Genomic DNA, 20,416 nt, shown 5'->3' on the forward strand with positions numbered 1-20,416 from the left:
CAAGAGAGAAAATATATAGATCTAATTCTCATATTGAAGAATTTTGCTTTAACAATGAAAACCATGATCCGAATTGATTTCCTTGGATTGGAAAATCATGATAGGATGTCAAATTGTCAATGTACCGAGAAAATTGTCAATAATAATCTCTCATTCAAAGTAAAATAAATTCATTAAACTTTATTGATAATTAGGAACTATATCATAATTGAACTCGGAATTGTCGGGAATATGGCAAAGTTTTGTAAGGGCAAACCCAAATTTTAGCTAAAAGTGACAGAAAAAAAAACGTTTAGTATTAAAAAAAGACCGATGAGAGCTTCGTTCGAAATATAGAGGGAACTGAGAATGCGCAACCATTCTCAGGGAATATTGGATGCTATTCCCGTTCCCTCTGTATGGAAAATTGAGGTTTTCAAAGGGAGTTAAAATAATATCAAATTTATACTAATTTACTTCAAAATACAAAAGTATTTGACAGCTAAAATTAGTTACTTTAGCAAGCCTATCAATACCCTTTTACGATTATTGTTACTTTTTCGAAATAAAAGTAAAAACAAATTTATACTAATTTACTTCAAAATACAAAAGTATTTGACAGCTAAAATTAGTTACTTTAGCAAGCCTATCAATACCCTTTTACGATTATTGCTACTTTTTCGAAATAAAATAAATTTATTATCAAAAACCTTTTTTTTCTTAGTAAAAATAAACGAAATTTTTTACCTTATGAACTTTTGATGGAAATATGCAAATTTAAAATAATAAAGAAAGCCGCGAGCAAAGCGATCGGCTTAGTTCGAAGATTTTGATTCAAATCTTTGCTGATCTGTAATTCGCGGAAGCCGCGAGCGAATCGAGCGGCTTAGGTCTAAGATTTTGATTCAAATCTTTGCTTATATTCCTTAAATTCTTTATGAAACTCGCAACAGTTCCATAAAAAATTTTAAATTCTAAACTGTCGAAATTACCGATCGGTAATCACACCCTTCACGAGTGTGTCACTTTTAGCTAAAATTACCCCTACTCCTGCTAAAATCATGCAAGAATCAACTCCAAATAAGAAACCAAAGAACGTAATTTATGTCAATCTTAAAGCAACGCATTATCCTCTCATAAAGAAATGTGTGAAAGAAATGGGATGGAAAGTAACAGAATCTAAAGTGAAAAACACCCTCTTTTGGTGTGATAACGAAGGAGGTTCGGAGCTTGCAGCGAATTTAAAACGATACCAATTTTATAATCACTTTCCAGGTATGTCAGGCATTGCGCACAAAGTAGAATTATCGAAAGCAATGGACCTTATGTCAAGAATTATTCCAAATATTTACAACTTTCACCCGAAAACTTTTATATTACCGCGATCTGCTTCAGAGCTATGCGAATATATGCAATCGATACCATTTAAATCAAAAAGAACATTTATAATTAAACCCGATACTGGATGTCAAGGGCGAGGAATCAAACTCGTCCAGGATACTTCTTTAATAGAGGAGTACAATGATAGTGCAGTAGCTCAACAATACGTTGAACCATTCCTTATTGATGGCTACAAGTTTGATCTCAGAATTTACGCTCTAGTTACATCAGTAGCTCCTCTTCGCTTATATATTCATAATGAAGGAATGGCAAGGTTTTGTACAGAGCCTTATAAAAAGCCAAAGACTAGCAATTTATCAGATTGCTATTCACATCTTACAAATTTCTCGCTTAACAAGAACTCAGAGAACTTCCAAACAAATGATACAGATATAGCTCCTGAAACAGGAAGTAAACGTACCATGACAAGTGTGTTTAAAAGAATCAGCGAAGTTGAAGGCGCTGATGTTCAAAAACTTAAAGACAGAATCGATATGATCATCAGATTAACGCTAATATCAATTCAGCCACACTTACAAGCGACTTATCATACAACTGTTACTGCAAATGATGGCAAAAGTAGATGTTTTGAGATACTTGGATTTGATATCTTAATTGATGAGCATTTAAATCCATGGTTGATCGAAGTAAACACAATGCCAAGTCTCAGTACAGGCAGTCCTTTTGATGAAGCCTTAAAAAGATCGTGTGTTATAGGAGCAATGAAAATTATTGATCTAAAGCCATCATTCAGAAAGAGATATAATCAAGCAATGAAGAAATATATGTTCTGTAGTTCAACGGCCACTCAAATTTGTGATTTTAATCCAAATACTGAAACAGAAATCGCAAAAGAAACAAATTGGAGACAAATTTATCCAATAACAGACCCCAAGATACTTCACGAAACTCAAGCTGTCCTAGATAAAGCTTTCGAAGCTTCACAACTCGCAATGTGTAGAGAAACAAAAGCTTCTCAAATTAGAAAAGAACATCTTCAACAGCAGTTGATTCGTGAAAATCAACTTAAAACTCCTTTAACAGATAGACGTATTTCTGCTTCTAAGAAAACTGGTCCCTACATAAAATCAAGTAATTCGACAATTAAAGTTACAAAAAAGACTCCAAACGTTCAAAGAGCTCCATTATATCATCCATTACCTCTTAAAACAGTCCGGCCTGCTTCCAAGTTAGCTGATATTCCATTGGCTTCGAGACCGAAATCAACTGTTGTAAAAAGAAGAGAGGATGAAACAACTGTCTTCCAAAACTTTAACATGCTTCCGAAGAACCCGGTAATTGAAGCAGAAGAAAGGGATAGAATCTATAACACACAAAAACAAATTAATACAACCACATATTCTTCGCTTTTCCAGAATATTAAAAGCATGTTAAAGACAATATCCGACACTGATAAAAAGCCAACCAAAATAAAGGCGAATTTAATCCAGAAATACATTGATAGAGCATTGATTTCGAAATAGATATAAAATTGTTTTTTGTTATTGAAATAAATGTTATTTATTCATGAAATTGTATTCGGATTCTCTAAAAATGTATGAAATTCAAAGAAATCCATTATTGTTTTGAATCGAAGTTGATTGAACCAAATTAATGGATCAGAAATTGTTTTTTGTTTATGAAATGCAAAGTCCAATTGTCAAATCATTTAAAAGGTTTATATATCAAATGGAATTATCAAAATCCGACAATAAATAAATGAAATATTGCAAAAATAGCCGAGGAAATGGTATAGTGAAGAAATAAAACATTGAAAAACAAAGATCAAAAATCGAAATCAATCTTATTAGCGGGAAAAGTGATGTGACAACTTATCGAATAATGGGCAGAAGAAGTTTTGATAAAATTCAATTAAAAAGTTTTCGGATGGTAATATAAAAACAAAAGTATATTTGTTATTTTTAGATAAAAATATGATAAGTGGTCTAATATGAAAACAATTATCAAAAGTGATTTGAATGTAATATTAAAAAGAGAATGATTTGTTATATGTAAATAAATATAAGGGAATGTTTTTTGAATTTACATTTTTGTATGCTCACATTGAAAAAATCGATAATAAATTATTTTCATTGAAAATTTGAAAATTGACCGCTGTAGAGTTTGTTGAAAATATTCATATCGGATATTCTTCTGAAAGAGAGTATCATAATGAAAATTTTACAAGAATTTTTAAAAAGTAATTATTCAAATTTTCTACATCCTAACATAATTCTAAATTTATAATATAAAGATATAAACCTTTATATATGAAGGCTTAATAATGTTCCATAATTCGTAATTTTATTGTTTTAAAAATTATCATTGTTAAATCAAAAATAGATTGAAATACAAAATATTTGGTAAGTTTCATTTTTCGAAACAAATGGTTTTAAATTGTAAATCGATAACTTATTTAATTTTTTTGAGATGATAGAAGCAGAAGGTAAATTAACTATATCTATATGGCCTTATATTGTTTTGTATAAATATTGGTCGATCAAGTAAAGTCTGAAGGCTTGTTCTTACAATCCTAAGTGAAAATAATTTTTTGAGAGGCATGATAATAAAATCAATATTATTGTATTCTTCATTGATAAACAAATTAATTATAATTACTAGGATTGAAAAAAATTTTCATCCAACGGTTATCATCTTCTTGATCGTCATTTGCGATATTTGTTCGGATACTCCTGATTAAACTCTTTATTGTCTAAATAACTTTGAATTGCTAAAAGGGTAAAATTAATTCCCAAATCATGATTTATGAAAAAACAAAAAAAAATTATTTCAGAAATAATTCCCTGAGAAATTGTGTTTTGTATATAACATGATATCCTGAATACTTTTTTTATTTGTGAAGTCAATCTTCATTTGTTACCCCGATTCAATTTGTCAGAATTGTTTTGTCAAATGGTTCTAACAAAATTTGCTCTCATAAATATTTCAATGACTCTTATCAAATTTTTAGCAATACACGAAACAGAGAACTGCTCAAAATTATTTTATTTTAATGTCCGACGACGAAGATAAGAAGTATCCAATGATTAAATTCACACCAGAGGAAGACAAAGAACTCAGACGTCTTATAGTAGAAGAGAAGTTGAAGAATTGGGTAACAATTGCCTCAAGAATGCCGGGTCGCAATGTTCACCAATGCCATGATCGTTGGAAAAACGTGTTATCAAAGAGAAGAAATAGCGTTGTATGGACTGGTGATGAAGATGAAACTTTAATTCAAAAATACAAGATATTGGGTCGTAGATGGAATAAGATTCAAATTTACTTACCTGGTCATTCTGTTTCTCAGATCAAATCACGCCTTCAAAAACTAGAAAAAGAATCCACTCAATCACCAGAAACTTATATACCCCCAAAACAAATTGAAATCTTAAGAAAAAATAATTTAGAAGCGCCAGCGGCGGATCCTTTTGATGCTACGAACCTCGAGACTTTTTTTGAGTCTATCGACTTCACTTCTAACGATAATGAGTTTGGATTTGATTGAAGTGAAATTTTATATTTCCACAATAGCAAAAAATATTGAAGTTATTGCCTTAATGTTGGTTATAGTTTTTCACCATTTATATGTATGATTAAAAAAACGGTTTACTCTATTCTATAATTAAAAAACTTATTTCGTATTAAAATTTCATTTTCAGAGAATAATCGTTTCTATTTTCTTGAAAATTTGAGAAAGATTTGAAAGTAATCTCAGAAATTTTGAAAGATGGCTTAGATAATTGCTCAAAATAAGTCTATAATATTATTATAATTATTTTGATGAATAATTGAGTAAAATTTTTTAATAAAAGTAGTGTATATTGAATTCAATTTTGAGAGGATTGAGGTTAAAATGAATTTCAATTTATGAAATTAATCTTGAATATCATTTAACTATTAAAATGTTGCATGCTAAGTAGTGTCAATGTGTAAACCTCTCAATTTTATCGTCGGGGAAGCAACACAATTCCCTCAAAAATATTGAAAAAAATATAGAAAATAAAATGAATTAAGATGTACTTAAAATGAGAAATAGATTATGATATTAGATTTTAGAAAAAACAGACTTTTGATATAACTTTTGAGAATCTCATATAAAAAAGCATTTAAAAATAAATTTAAATATCTTATTTATTTTACTATTGTAAATATATTCTGAGATTTTTAGAAAAAAACACTTTTCATAAGTATTCAATATTTGAGAATACGCTCCAAAAAAAATAGATTCTCTTATATTTGCTTATATAAAAGGAAACTCTCTATCAGATGCGAATGCATGAATTCAGCACCTCTGATAGAGAGTTTCCTCTTATATAAGCGGATCTTTTTCATGAGTTATTGTTAATATAAAAACATAAAAATCTACCAATATGAGAAATTAAACCCTGCGAGGCACCAGTCTAGAACTGGCACTTCGCAGGGTTTAATTTCTCTTGACAAATGACAAAACTTGTTCGCAATTGTGAACCATTGCGAGCAAGTTTGCCAGATATCTGGAAGGAATTGCTCCTTATGATATATGCATTGTAACTGTATATATCATAAAGAACAATTCCTTCAATTAAACGCAAAAACTTTGGTGCAATCGTTGCTGATTGCACCAAAGTTTTCGAACTTTCCCGAGGGAATTGGAGGGTGAGAGATACATAGTCTATCTATGTACCTCCCACCCTCCAAATCCCACTCTAAATGGGAGAAACTTTGTTCGCATGTTATCTTATTCAAACAAAGTTTCTCCATTTAGAGAAGGAATAGGAGCCTACCAGGCACTGATATATAATCAGTGCTTTGTAGGCTCCTATTCCTAATAGAAAGTTCGAAAACTCGGTCGCAATTTTATCTGATTGCGACCGAGTTTTCGAACTTTCCCGAGGGAATTGGAGGGTGAGAGATACATAGTCTATCTATGTACCTCCCACCCTCCAAATCCCACTCTAAATGGGAGAAACTTTGTTCGCATGTTATCTTATTCAAACAAAGTTTCTCCCATTTAGAGAAGGAATAGGAGCCTACCAGGCACTGATATATAATCAGTGCTTTGTAGGCTCCTATTCCTAATAAAAATTTGAAAACTTTGGAGCATTTGATTATTGTATTTTGTCAAGAGAAATTAAACCCTGCGAAGTGCCAGTTCTAGACTGGTGCCTCGCAGGGTTTAATTTCTCATATTGGTAGATTTTTATGTTTTTATATTAACAATAACTCATGAAAAAGATCCGCTTATATAAGAGGAAACTCTCTATCAGAGGTGCTGGATTCATGCATTCGCATCTGATAGAGAGTCTCCTTTTATATAAGCGAATATAAAAGAATCTATTCTTTTTTGGAGCGTATTTTCAAATATTGAATACTTATGAAAAGTGTTTTTCCTAAGAATTTAATATAATGCTTAGCACAATATATAAAATTAAAATATCTATAATTATTTTCTATATCACACTTTTCATTACATCTTGAAAAGTCTTCTCAAACTCTATTTTTAATTATTTTTTAGATATATCTCAAGTGTGATTATTCAAAAACTCATATAGACTATATTTATTTTTTCATTCAAAAAATTATATGAGAATCTCAAATTAACTTTCAAATTTTTTATTTTAAAAACATATTAATAATCATATTTTAAGATACTTTTTCGCGCAAAAAATAATCGTACTTCCTCGACGATTAACAGGCTCTCAATTTCTATCGTTGACACTACTTAGCATGCAACAAAAATATCATATTTTGGTTTTATTCGTTTCGCACCAACAAAAAATTGTGAGAAATATTCATTAATATTTCTTACTATATTTCAAAGCTATTTTAATAATCTACATTTTTTCGAAATTCGTTTGATAAAGAAAATTTTTTTCTCATTGATTTGATCGTCTCTGATAATTTTGAATGACCTTTAGGGATTTATAATGTTCATCCCTTATTGTTGTTGGTTATTTATATCGGATAACTTTATTTTTGACAAGGTATGAATGGTCGCATGGAAACTCTACGTCTGGAAGGACAATATCATTTTGCAAATTTAAGGATGTTTTTAAATCACCTATTAATAATGACTTTTTGAGATTACCATTCCAAATATCACTTTTTTCTGCAATTTTTTGAATCTGATCCCACTCTTTACAATTTATACTTTTTATAACTTTGACACCAATTAAAAGATAAAGAAATGTGGAATGATGTATAAATTTTTTATTTTTTTATCGTTTCATACAACAAATACATTATTTTTTTAATTATGTGATAAATGAAATAGAATTAGGGTTGTTAGATTCCCGACGATAGGTGTCTTGGAAGATTTGCCTGGTGTCATCATAGTGTCCTTAAATCAAAAATTTTATTTTGGAGTTAGTTTTATTGATTTTTCAATAAAAAACATTTCTAAAACAAGAAAATAAAACGATAAAATATTTATATTTTATATAAGGATCTTATATATTTAAAATAAATATCATTTTATTTTTTTCATTGGTGTCTGTCAAACCATAATACACTATTCAAAAATTCAATGTGTCTTGCGGTTTCAAAAGACACCTTCAAATTGAACGATAGCACAGACACTATTGAATTTTACCCATTTTATTTAGTTTTTACCTTTTTATTTTTAAGAATTAATGACTGAAACACAAGATGAATATGAATCCAAATTTGAGGGATGGATTGATTGCAAACTTCCTCCCAAAAATATCCCTCGAAAAGTACCTCCCTTACCAAAATTCGAGGATACTAAATTCTCAACTAATAATAAATGTCGAGTATGTTTCAATATTGCTTATCTTCCAGATACAAGCGAAAAATCGAAAGAACGAAAAAGACTTTATTGTTACTGTTTAGCGATACATTACAATTTACTAACAAAAACATATATGCGCTGCATTTATCATCGAAAACCATCAGAATTTGATGAAGATCATCAGCATATATATCAAATACAATGTGAAAATAATCCATATACGAGAAGAGATTTAATAAAACAAGATAGAAAATTACTTTATGTTGTAAAATTTGTTGTGGATACCAACATGTCAATCAATATGGCCGCTTCAGGTGTACTAGAAGATTTCGCCCGACATGTCTACTCCACCTTCAAGGGAGTAATCAATTTTCAACTCAAGATCCCATATAGAAGAGACGAGATAAGGGATGGAATCATTACATTAGCCGACTTGGTAGCTCCAAAAATACACGTTGAGCTTGACAAGATGGGCTACTATTCGATAACAATTGATGCGGCATCACACGGAAGCCGGCATGGCTTTTTTGTGATGGCTAGCAATCCAGCAAAAATGAAGAACCATATCTTCATTGATACTATGATCGCTGATGGTTGGAATGCCAGGGATTACAATAATTTCTTTGAATGTTTTACCTTCCCAAAGGATTTCCTTTCTGCAATTGTTGCCGATGGATGCCCCGCCCAAGTTAAAGGGCTGTGCCACTGGAGGAGATGCGGAGCACTATATCCGGGTCTTCAAACCGTTTATATCCGATGTGTTGCGCATCTCCTCAACTTAGTGGTGAAGCATACGGCAGACAATTGTGCAGCTTTCGCAATGCAAATTAATTATTGCAAAGCGATAAGCAAGGAGTTATCGAAGCCGGACACGAGAAGGGCATTGAATATGAGGGTTATTCATGTTCCGGATCATCGCTGGATGTTTTTCTGGGATCTTCTGAAGTGGATAAAAGAAAAACACCCTAAAATTTATGAATTGTTCAATATGGATGATCCACCGGAATCTGTTCAGATCTTAAGGGATATGGGAATTGATTTCAAGGATGGACTTCCACAATGGTTGTTAAATTTCGAAGAGATTCTTTTACCAATCAAGAAACTCTTGAATTATGCAGAGAGTGACGTTGGCTGCTTCTGCTACATCTATCCAATGTTTCAATCGACGATTGAGCAGTTGACCGGAATTGCAAATCGTCCTGAATTATCAAGTTCGTCAAAGCGCATTGCAGATGCATTAATCGCCAACATGAATGAAGTTTTTGACAAACAGGGCAACTACGCTTTGATGAAATTTGCCTTTGGTCTAACTCCATGGGGCCGGTCAGTCATCCGCGCAGAATTGAACATGCATACTGAGTACAAGCCAGACGTTTCACTCTTCTTCCAAGAACCAATACCTATCAATGCTGAACTTGAAATCCCTCCAAGGAGCTACACCCCTGATCATTTGGATGAAGTGGCAGAGGATCAATTGGACAGAAATCTAGATATAGAAGAGCCCGAGATTGAGAACGAAGCAATTGAAGGTGATGGCCAAGTAGATGCAGAAGACATTGCTCAGGATGAAGAAGTTGAAGAGAATGAACCAAGGAGGAGACTAGGCAGGAACCTTGGTGAATGGGCGTCTCTGTCAATGCAAGAAGTGGAAGAGTACAGCTTCAACGATTTTATGATCGAGATGCTTTCGAGACGTGCAGAAGCAGAAGCGAGGTTCTACAAGAGAAGTTCGGCCAAGAGCATAGCTAATGAGTACAAGAAAGCTCTTTCCAACTTTATACATATGAATGAGAGTGAAATCAGGAACAACACCGACCTCACCTGCTTGGATCAAAGGTTTTGGGTAGCATGTGATGCAAATTTCAAGGCATTGAAAGAGATTGCCTTAAAATTCATGTCTATTGCTGCAACCGAAGCTGATGTGGAAAGAATGATTTCAATTGTGCGGAACCTGCGTAATAGGTTTAATCAAAACGCACGTGAAGATCTAATAAAGTGTAGAATCCTATTGAAGCTTTTCATGACAAATGAAATCCTGAAAAAGATATTTCCAGATCTGACTGATCTTTAACTTGCCGTAGCCTCTTGCTGCCGTAGCTCCTTGATGCTGCTTGACAGTTAGTAAAACTATCTTGGGTACGGCGGCACTGCGTTCCACCTTACCCAAGATAACGGTTTGACACTTTACGAAACCGCTAACGTATATTTTACAACACGAACGCAAAAACGAACTTAACCTTAAATATTTACAAAGCCGCCAACCATTTCACCTCACTAACGAACTCACTAATGAAAAAATAAACGTTCTCATAAATTTTCTTCAATATCTTCATCGTCAATGTTAACTCTATTGTAGTCATACTTGAAGTCATAAAGTTTCTCAAGTTTTGAAATGCATAGTCTTGTTAACTTACCTTCATCATCATAAGTTTTTATAAAACTACCATGACAATCTTTATAAACAGTCAGTGTATAGTCAACTGGTCTAGGATGAAGTGTAAAGAACATGTTATACTCAGGAAGGAAGAATAAATGTTTAAATGTATGTTTGTTATATGTTTTGATTTGTATGAGTTGCTTTTGTTCTGTCATTTATATAAAAATAAAATAAAAAATAAACTTAAAAATTAATGATATCACCACCCTCACACGTATGAAAACATAGCACAAAAATAAATTTAGGTGAAGTGGTGAGATCTCACCTCTTTTTTCACCCGGTTTTTCACCCTGTTGAATTCATTGCTTTATAACTCTCTTCCTTTCTCCAACTCTTCTAACTTCTTCTTAAGTTCAGCAATGTTGTCCTCATGAAGTTTAATCTTCCTTAATATACCTTCTCTATCTAATGGTTGCTTTATCTTTCTAAACTGAACTCTACCATCCTTCATAGTATGAATGTAAAAACCTTCTGGAATAGTTCCTGATTTAATGTATTCTACCAAAAACTTTTGTTTCATTGCTTCAGTGACTTTATTTGTCATTTCAATCAAATAAAATTTAATATTAAATAAAAATAACGTTATTTTTTCAGTAAGGAAACGCAGGAGTTTACGATTTATTTGAGGAGTAGGTTCTGGTTTAAATGGCGTCGGTTTAGGAGTTGACTTTGAACAGGAGTTTGTACTTCCATAGGTTCAGGAGTCATTGAAGGTTTTGCTTTGAAGGTGTTGGAGTTTGTTTAACTTCAGCTACTTCAGTATTATTTACAACATTTGCTTTATTTCTTTCAACATCATAACTGCTCCTGCTGTAGCTAGCAAACCTAGTGTGGAGACCATATCTTATATAAGGACTTGACCAAATGCTATTTTGACAGGAGCTGGTGGAACACCTAACCTTGGTGAGACTGCTCTTTGCCATTGTGCAGCTCGTAATAAATATTCAATAGGTGCTCCATAATCGTTTGGTAAAGTTTGTTTCATAGATGGTGAAGGTTCACGAGAGCTTGAGAAACTCATTATAAGCTTAAAATAAACGTTCATCATTTATTCCTCACTGTCGTCCGTAGCTAAGTTATAGTCATCTAATCTTATTATGGATGCCATTAGCACGCACCTGAATGGCAAAGCAACAATCCCTCATAAATCCAATAAGTGGCTTTGGTACATTTTCAGTTGCTAGTTCAATAGGTCCTTTAACAGACAATTTGTATGTTATTGGAGCAGTAGATGTTTGACCTTGCTGGAAGCAAAAGTCCACTTCTGTTGGAAAACCACATAAGAAATGTGTGTTGTCATAGCTATCCCATTTATGTTCCACACTACCATCATCCACCAATGACCTCATAACATCTTCATTAAATCCTATCATATCATTGTTTGTATTGCAGGCGTTCGCAACCATTTCATAAAATACAGGTCCATATGATTTTTCAGGTTCTGCAGGCATATTTCCATAAGCTCCCATGGAAAGCTGAAGATATTTAAACTTAGGGTTCTCAAAATTAACATAATAGTTGTTTCTTTCTAAATAGTGCCCAAATACTTTTAACATTAATAGGCGTATAAGCTGCTGTAAATGTTGCACTTGAACTATCTGTATTCTTTGAGAATGAACCGTCCATAGGAATCCAATCCATAACTTTAACAGGAAAACATAAAGCCTCGTTTGTATAATGTTCTACAATTCTGTATAAATGTTAGGGTCTAAAGAGAATGACTTTGGATGATGAAACATTCATTAAAATCCATCTTTGTTCGAAATAGTTGCTGGGTTACAGTTGTAATAGTAACTGTTCCACTAGCTTCTACTGCCTTCGTTATCATAGTGAATGGTTCATTCCATGGAACAAATTTATTTGTCGGTGGATTTGAATCTGAAGCAAATGCAACTTTAAGAGTTGGATTGAAAGCAATGATATCATTTACAGATATAGATGTGCATTGTAAGGCGTCGCTACTGAACTTTACTTTAAGCTGAATGTTTCCTGCAAAAGCTGGAATAAATCGAATAGCTTCTAATGGAAGGAATCTTCTAACAGGAAATTCTTAAACGAAGCTTAAAATCAAATGATTTTCCTGCTGTAATTGGACCACTAACAATTTGTCCTGTTCTGCATGTTCCCGAATGACTCCATACATCTTCATGTCGAGTCTTTGAGAAAACATCTACTTTCTTTATTTGTTCGGTAGTTTGTGAGTTTGAAGTTATATATGCTTCTTCTCTTGCGTTGTCTTGAGAATATACGATACGACCATTTGCAAGGATTTGATATCCAGCAACTGCATAGAAAGCGTCATCGAAACCAATCCAAAATCCTGGTGGGTTTGTTTTATTGGAACCTGAACCAATTTCTTTATCTACAATAAATTGACCTTCCATTTTATACGTAATGAATGTATTGTAAAGGTCCAACATATTTTCACCAGGAGGTGAGAGATTGAATGTTACCCATGTTTATCTTTAGCAGTTCCAGGTTGTGATGGAATCTTTGCGTCAGAATATTTTCTATTAGTGTCACCAATTTGAACTGCATTGTCTATGATATCGAAATATGAGCGAATCTGATGAATATGCTCTGCTGGAGTAAATTCGTTTAACTGTTCGTTCTGCATGTATTTACTTCGGATAAAAATATCTATTTACTTCATTATTCTCACTCTTCTTCTTGGCATTCGTGGTGGAAGTTGTTTCTTGACATTTCAATGAACTGTACATTCTCTTTTGTCTCAACTTCTTTCACTGGCGGGTCAGGATTCTTTGACTCGTTTGTTTTCAATGAAATTCACGAACTTTGCAATAAGCTCTTGGTTCGTTATTGAAAGTACATCTGGCTTCTTTTCTTCTTGTTCTTTTGGTGGCTCAGTTTGAACAGAAGGTTTTATATGGGCTTCGTGGACTTCACCCTTGCCATACACCTTAATGTTGTCGCTTTCTGCATTCGCTAATGGAACCTTTCTTTTTCTTACGTATATTTTACCATCTTTACTCTGACTTACGTAATAGAAAGGATGTTGTATTCCTCTTGCGTCATTTAATATAATAGACTCTCGCTCTGATTTTGACAAACTCATTTTACATCGGTTAAAGTTTTAATTTTGTTTTTTATCTGCAGTCAAATGACTCAGACAAGCCCTACGGACAAGACCCAAGGGGTCATAGATGTTGAAGCATTGAAGAAAGAAATTCGTGAGCAAATTTTATCCGAACTGAAGGAACAAAAACAAGAACAAAAGCCAGAGAGACCAAAGAGAAAACTTAGTGAAAAACAACTTGCTGCATTAGCTGCTGGAAGACAAAAGAACCCACGTTTGCTGGCGAAGAAAGCTAGAGAAGAAGCAAAAGCAAAGAAAGAGTAAATGGTTTATTTTTATCCGAATTAAATGTATAGACAAATACCTTTATCTGTTGCGTTCAGTAGTGAAAACCCTGACGTCAAAATAAAGGGGAACAGAGTAACGTTTAAGTTTCCAACAGACTGGATTGTGAACATAAATGAAGAGAAGTACATTGGCATAACAAATATGTATATAACACGTGCTTTCAGAAAGGTTGACTTTATACTTCAAGTCGAGATAGAAAATGACGAACAGTCTTTAAGCGCCCAAAACATTCACATATACAAATACTTTAAAAACAGTACGACGTTAGAAGACTGTATAATTACATTTTACGAAAATTTTCAAAAGAAGTTTAACATTGAAGTACAAACTTTACAGCCTTTACGTGAGTTTCTTGCACAACTGAAAGAAGAAGGAATTGCAGAAAGATTAATAGCTTTTCATTACGAGTTTGTACCAAATGAAGATGGAACTCATGACTGTCAATTCATTGTATTCTCACCATTCAATGAAGTCGCTAAAGAGAAAAAAATCCATTACGTATAAGATTTCAAATCTCTGAACCAAGTGATGATTTCAAGAATGTTTTCAATTATGATGCAATGCTTCCGAGGAAAAATGAATTTTCGGAAATTAGATTTCCAGGTATTTGGGATAGAAAGCAAGCTATATTATATTCAAACTTAAGTAAGGGAGTTGAAAATGAGTTCATTGGTCATACAAGAACTTCACCACTTCCTAACCCTAAATACTATAAATTAACTGGCTTCAATCGTGAGTTTTGGATAGACATGTTCTCCACTCATGACCATAACTGCCAGTTTCTTACCTCCAGACCATAAGGACTGTCTCTACATTGAAGCACAACTCTTAAACTCTACCATCGCAATATTGTAAATGACCTCATGGGCTTCGCCCTTGCCGCTAGCGGCTTATTTTTATCACGAATGACCTCATTGCTGACAAAAATAAATGACCTCAGAACTTCAACTTACGAATAAAGCTTGTTTTAGTCGTTATTGAGAAGTTAAACTTTTCAGCAAAGCAAGGACTAGAAGACTTACATAAGTCGAATGCAATCTCTTGACCATCATGAAGTGCTTTGTAAAGTTTCATTAAACTGAACTCAGAGTCTTTGTCATATGTTCCAACAGTATGTGAATGTTCTTATCTTCATTGTAATAGCATTGTATAGCTTCAGGAAACATTTCATTAGCTGTTAAAGCAAGAACGTCTTGTTTTACACCTTTACAACGTGCATGGAATGCAACTTCATTTAAATCATTCGTGAGTAAGTCTATGTAGGTCTTCTTTCCACAAAATATTGACTTGTATGCTAAACTTTGTTTTCCAGGTGTTATTTCTGCGAAGTCAGAATGGAACCTAATTTTTACCAATAAGTTCTCTACCGTATCTCTTCTTAAACTCTGCTGCAAGCTTTGGTATGTCTTCATTGAAAATATGCATGCTATCACAGTCCTGGTAAAATATTTGAAGTCCCATATCTTCTGCAGTACAGAATACTTCACACATTATTCTCTTCGACATAGACAGAATGTTAACACCAAGTGGACAGAAGTTAAAGTGTCTGCAAATGCTTTTCGTTAGCTTGAAAATAGTTTTATCTGAACCATCCAAACCTTCGAACTTCACTATATGGTTGTAGTTTCTGATGGCATATCTTATAGCATCTTTGTCATTTACTATGGTTATTTTTGACTCAATAGGAGATAGAATAGTTTTGCCATAAATACTGTTCAGAATGAGCTTTATATTTTCTTGCAAAGGATTTCCTTCTTTCTTATACTTTAACCTTAACTCAAACAACTTCTTTACTTCATCTCTTATTCTAATATCTCTGTTTCCATCGTAATAGTATCCTTGCAACACTTCACATTTGACACCTTGATATTTTATGAGGTCTTGTAATGTTATATGGTCAACATACATTAAACAGCAAGTGTTTGAACTTCTGGGAACGTTAAGTTCTGGATTTAGTTCAGGGTCACAAACTATTAAAGGAAAGTGTCTATGTATTCCAATCTCTGTTATCTTAATGAGAACAAAGAAGCCAGACATAAACTTTTCACCAATGGGTTCCTTTTGGTCATCATCGAATAAATGTCTCATGAGATACTCTGTGCTTAACATTTCTTTCTTCAATACTTTCGGTATACTTTCTAAAGTATAGAGTCTTGCTATAGCTGATGGATATAATGAAACAGCGTCGAAATCAGCAATGAGTTTCTCTTTACTCTTTTGTTTCATGTTATCTGACAGCATACATCTTCCACCTTGAATACAGCGTGAAATAAATTCTCTTGGTTTATTTGAGAGGTCATATAAATTTCCATTCGGGAAGTACACTCTGTTCTCAAATAATTTGTTAGCAATTGAACAAATACTAACGTAGTCATAAACGTTTAAATCAAATTCTTTTAATATGTCATTGCGGAACTTAACAAAACCTTCTCTTAAAATTCTTACATATTGTTTGCAATAAAATGTGCTATACTTTTCTAAGTCGAAGTGGTTTTCATCTATTCTGCAACCTTTGATGGAATCTATGTTTTTCATGAACGTATCCGCATCCTGGATAAACTTACACGCTTCAGAAATGACACCAGTTCTGTTGTCATTTGCTAATAAAGAGCTTGAATAATATTGATACGGAAATACTTCCTTTTCACCACACTGCAAATGAAACATTTCAGGAAATAGTTTAAGCTTCTTATTTATAACAGTGTATGAATCTTTAATAATGATTGCTTTACCTTTATATATTCCCGTTATTTGCATTGTTCGTGAACCTTTAATGATGGGAGTTCCTTTCACTTCTGTCATGTGTCTTAAGATGAAGTTTATATCATAACTGAGGTTATGGAAATATATTAAACTCTTGTCAGGAAGTCGTTCCAAAAATTCTGTTGCACAGTTCTGACCCCAAATGCTTTCACTCACTGAACCATCTTCACTGTCATAACAGATGTTAAAAGCTTTATGAACTCCATCATTGCTACATTCAAAGTCAGCAAAGAAAACGTGCTCAGGAATGAACTTGCACTTATTTTTATTTACTTCTTTTGACTCGGCTTTCTTCTTCAGTTGTACACAATACTTTGGAGCATATGACAAGTCTTTAAATGGTGCAAGGTTCTGTTTATATAAGTCAGTAGTATATGTGAAAAGTTCTCCATAAGAAATAGGTTCGAAATATTTGCACTCCCACAATGTTTTCATAACATCCCATAACGGTGTTGTTCTATCATAACGAACTACATATTTATCTTCTCTCTTTGTATAAATCTTCATTTGTTTCTCAATGTTCATTCCACCACAAGCTTTGAGAATTTCTTTGTAATTTCTGACGAAATATGTTGTCATTGGTAATCTTTCGTTTAGCATGTAGTGGTCTTCAACAAGAAGTAAGTCAATAGTTCTAACAGTTTCACATTCTTTTGGTATGTATCTCTTTATTTCATTATGTCTTGAGTCATTGAAATAACCAATAGTAACATTAAATGCTATACCTGTTGCGTCAGAAATTTCTTGTACTTTACTTTGAGAAAGTCTCTAACACGAATGACTTCTCTCATGTGGTCAATAGTTTCTTCATTTACTCCAGCCTGAATGCAAGCATAAACGAAGCAGTTTCTTCTGTCATAAGTGTTGCAGTTCTTTTGTTCAGTTCATTGAAGATTTGGTAGCGTTCAAGATTTATAGGTAATGTGCAAAGATACTTCCAGAACTGACCGCTTCTCTTCTTATAAAACTTCTTTCACCATTATCTTTCCAAAAGCTTTCTATAAGTGCTGGGTTTCCTGTTTGCTTAAGAGCTTCCAAAATGGCTTTCTGGTCATTGTCAGTGTGCTTTCATCTCTATATGGTCTCTTTTTTGGTTTGCCTTTCTTTACATCTGACATCGTTAAGCCTTCATATTCTGTTAAATCATACATCTTTATTTCAGTAAGATTCTTTATGTTTGTCAAGAAGAAGTCATAGTGCATTTCAACAATACCTGCAGCATTTGCTTCTATCTCTGATATAAAGTTCTCCTTCAAGAGCTGATGTAGTAATGTTCCAATATTATTGAGGTTTAACGTAGAACATTCATACTTTCCACCAAGTTTATAACATACCATCCATCTCTGTTGAGTTTATTTTAATTTCTCTAAGAGTCTCATGAAAACCTTACCGAAATGTTTGTGTAAGTAGTCTCTGTTTGGTTCATCTAAAGCTTCGATGTTAAAGTCAATGAGTCTATTGCCTGACTTCACATTTCTCTTCCTATTCTCTTCATCTTTCTTTAACCATCTCTCACCTTCTTTTGGTTTGTCGTCAATGGAACGAATGACATCGTTAGCTTTGCGAACTTGTTCTATAGCGCTCTTAAACATCTCTCTTCTCTGTTGTTTCAGTGTGTCGTCTCTTCTTCTTGTTTCACCAACGTTTGCATTTGTTATGTCAAACATTTCTCTTCTTACTTCATGAGGTACTGAACGTCTATGATATAAGTCAATAGCAACGTCATTTAAAGGAAATGCTCTTGTATGGACTTCGTCCTCGCCGCGTTGCGGCTTTATGAACTCATGAATTCTATCATAACTTATTGCACCATTATAGTCTTTAATGAAGTCAGCGAGTGCTTTTTGTTTGTTGCGTAATGTTTTGCAACATCTATGTTAGCTTCTGTTAGAAGTTGTTTTATTTCCGAGTGTTCTAACTTAGACAACTTCCGATACATCTTTAGTAGGAAATAAAAAATATTTTTTGAAAAAATTAGATTAGATTTTTTTAAGTTATTTTTCAAAATAATTTAATATTTTTATTTTAATGAAACACATGCAAGATTGCAAGTTCTTTTCATACAATGCTCTCGCTACTGCCATCAAGAATGAGTTCAATAATGCTTCAAATGTTAATGTTATCTTTAACAAGAAGTTTGTGAAAGAATCTAAGTTTGGTCAGTATGTCAGACCATTAGCTATCGTCATTGACCGCAAACGTTATACTTCACAAGAGTTAGCAGTAGTTTTGAAACAAAAGAGTTTCTTCGTGAATGTCAAAGATACTCATTATACTGTCATAAAGAACTCTAACGTTGACTTCTTCAGTATTGCTTTAAATCTTTCCGAACAGAAAGAATATAAGAAGGGTGAAACAGATGTGAAATATTATCCTTCATCTCTGAAGACAATAACGAACAAAGATGTTATACAGAAATTCTTACCAAAGGTTGAAGAAGCTTCTATTGACATTGACGAAGGAAGTGAAATGGTTGAAGAAATAGACCCTGAAGCTTTATAAGAAAATTTATTTTTGGTTAGTCTTCATATGGTATTTTACAACAATTAAATGGTAAAAACAAAATAAACTTGACGATCAGACGATTCTCTCTTCGTCAATTATGTTCGACATGGAGCGTTTATGGAAACAATTAAATGGTAAAAACAAAATAAACTTGACGAAGGGTTTTGTTTTTACCATGGTTTTCTCCACTATGGTCCTAACGTGGCACCCGACGAGATTTTTTTTCATTCTTCCTCTTTGAAGTTGTCGAAATATTCTGTTATTTTTTCCTTCAGTAATGTTAAGTCTTCTTTGAATGTAAGTATTGTGCAACCTTTGATGTCATAGTGTGTTTGAGGAAGAGTATTTTTGACAATTTCCTTTATTTGCTCATTCGGTGTCATTGAAATCGGTAAGTTTTCACGATAGAACCAGTTTCTGTCAGATTTATATATCTTAGCTAAGTCATAAAAGCTCTTGTTGTTTCTTCTGACTAAATGTAACATAACCATATCTTTATCTTCTTCATTTTCCAACTCTTCAGTATAAATCATATACCTATAACTCTTTTCCTTTCCTTTTGGTACTGAACGCGGTATTCTTTTCTGTATGCTTTTGTCTTTGGATTCAATGACTTCATCTTTTGCATGAAGTTTCTTTTCCATCTCTCCACGTTCTGCTTTATATAGTTCATCTAACATCATGAAAATATAACAAGCATAACGAGGTGAAGCCCACATTGCTACAGCATTTACTAAAAGTCTATGAACATAATAATCTTTCAAACCAGGAGCCAAATTCTTGCGATTTTCATACGGAATCTCTTCCCCCGGTTTCCGAGGGAAGCAATTCATATGAGGAAATTCTTCTAAAAGTTCTTTTGTCTGTTTGGTTTTCAAACCAATGATATGCTTGCTTTGTAGAACGAAGAGCATTCATTATACTTTGCATTTGGTACATGTCATCTTTGACTGAACGAATGAGACGTAACTGTTTGTTATACTGTATGTACTCGTATTCTTCATTTATGGCTTCATGGACTATAACTGTTGTTGTGTTCTCTAATGTTGACATTACTGTCTTTACATACAAAATAAAAAAAATAATAAAAAATAAAAATTAGCGTTATTTTTCTGAGATAAACACTATTTCTTCACAACATTAAATTTTATCCTGTATGAAATGACTTTAAAAAGATTATTGACTGACTTCGAATACTATCTCATTGACGCACTGAAGACCCTCAAAACTGTGT

The 20,416-nt window shown here is 33.0% G+C and overlaps 6 protein-coding genes and 1 pseudogene across 7 annotated transcripts, besides 6 other annotated features; 5 read left to right on the forward strand and 2 right to left on the reverse strand.

The window, feature by feature from the left end:
• Positions 1–249: 249 nt before the first annotated feature.
• Positions 250–279: a terminal%2Cinverted (terminal inverted repeat of MuDR-3_TvMULE3 transposon ID:TVAGG3_0187290).
• Positions 250–1,029: a mobile genetic element.
• Positions 1,000–1,029: a terminal%2Cinverted (terminal inverted repeat of MuDR-3_TvMULE3 transposon ID:TVAGG3_0187290).
• Positions 1,030–1,040: 11 nt separating this feature from the next.
• Positions 1,041–2,843, forward strand: TVAGG3_0187300 (tubulin polyglutamylase TTLl11 family; the record flags this gene model as incomplete). The annotated part of the gene is made up of 1 exon (XM_001310994.2): positions 1,041–2,843. One exon carries the CDS (start codon positions 1,041–1,043, stop codon positions 2,841–2,843), a length of 1,803 nt encoding a protein of 600 aa, XP_001310995.1.
• A 1,506-nt stretch (positions 2,844–4,349) lies between these two features.
• Positions 4,350–5,011, forward strand: TVAGG3_0187310 (RNA polymerase II transcription regulator recruiting protein; the record flags this gene model as incomplete). The annotated part of the gene is made up of 1 exon (XM_001310993.2): positions 4,373–4,867. One exon carries the CDS (start codon positions 4,373–4,375, stop codon positions 4,865–4,867), a length of 495 nt encoding a protein of 164 aa, XP_001310994.1.
• Positions 5,012–5,808: 797 nt separating this feature from the next.
• Positions 5,809–6,444: a mobile genetic element.
• A 2,636-nt stretch (positions 6,445–9,080) lies between these two features.
• On the forward strand, positions 9,081–10,163 carry TVAGG3_0187330 (ribonuclease H-like family; the record flags this gene model as incomplete). Its single annotated transcript, XM_001310992.2, has 1 exon — positions 9,081–10,163. The coding sequence occupies one exon, from the start codon at positions 9,081–9,083 to the stop codon at positions 10,161–10,163; it is 1,083 nt and encodes a 360-aa protein (XP_001310993.2).
• Positions 10,164–10,224: 61 nt separating this feature from the next.
• Positions 10,225–10,853: a terminal%2Cinverted (terminal inverted repeat of Maverick-1C transposon ID:TVAGG3_0187340).
• Positions 10,225–20,416: part of a mobile genetic element that runs on past the window's edge.
• Positions 13,651–13,890, forward strand: TVAGG3_0187350 (uncharacterized protein; the record flags this gene model as incomplete). The annotated part of the gene is made up of 1 exon (XM_001310988.1): positions 13,651–13,890. One exon carries the CDS (start codon positions 13,651–13,653, stop codon positions 13,888–13,890), a length of 240 nt encoding a protein of 79 aa, XP_001310989.1.
• Positions 13,915–14,418, forward strand: TVAGG3_0187360 (uncharacterized protein; the record flags this gene model as incomplete). The annotated part of the gene is made up of 1 exon (XM_001310987.1): positions 13,915–14,418. One exon carries the CDS (start codon positions 13,915–13,917, stop codon positions 14,416–14,418), a length of 504 nt encoding a protein of 167 aa, XP_001310988.1.
• Positions 15,642–16,716, reverse strand: TVAGG3_0187370 (organellar and viral DNA polymerase type B; the record flags this gene model as incomplete). Its single annotated transcript, XM_051225831.1, has 1 exon — positions 15,642–16,716. A coding segment is annotated over one exon (1,075 nt), but the record flags the coding sequence as incomplete, so codon positions are not given.
• TVAGG3_0187380 lies at positions 19,407–20,100 on the reverse strand (annotated as a pseudogene). Its single transcript has one exon. A coding segment is annotated over exon 1 (694 nt).

Source organism: Trichomonas vaginalis, chromosome IV (genome assembly GCF_026262505.1).
Source record: "Trichomonas vaginalis G3 chromosome IV, whole genome shotgun sequence".
NCBI lineage: Eukaryota > Parabasalia > Trichomonadida > Trichomonadidae > Trichomonas > Trichomonas vaginalis.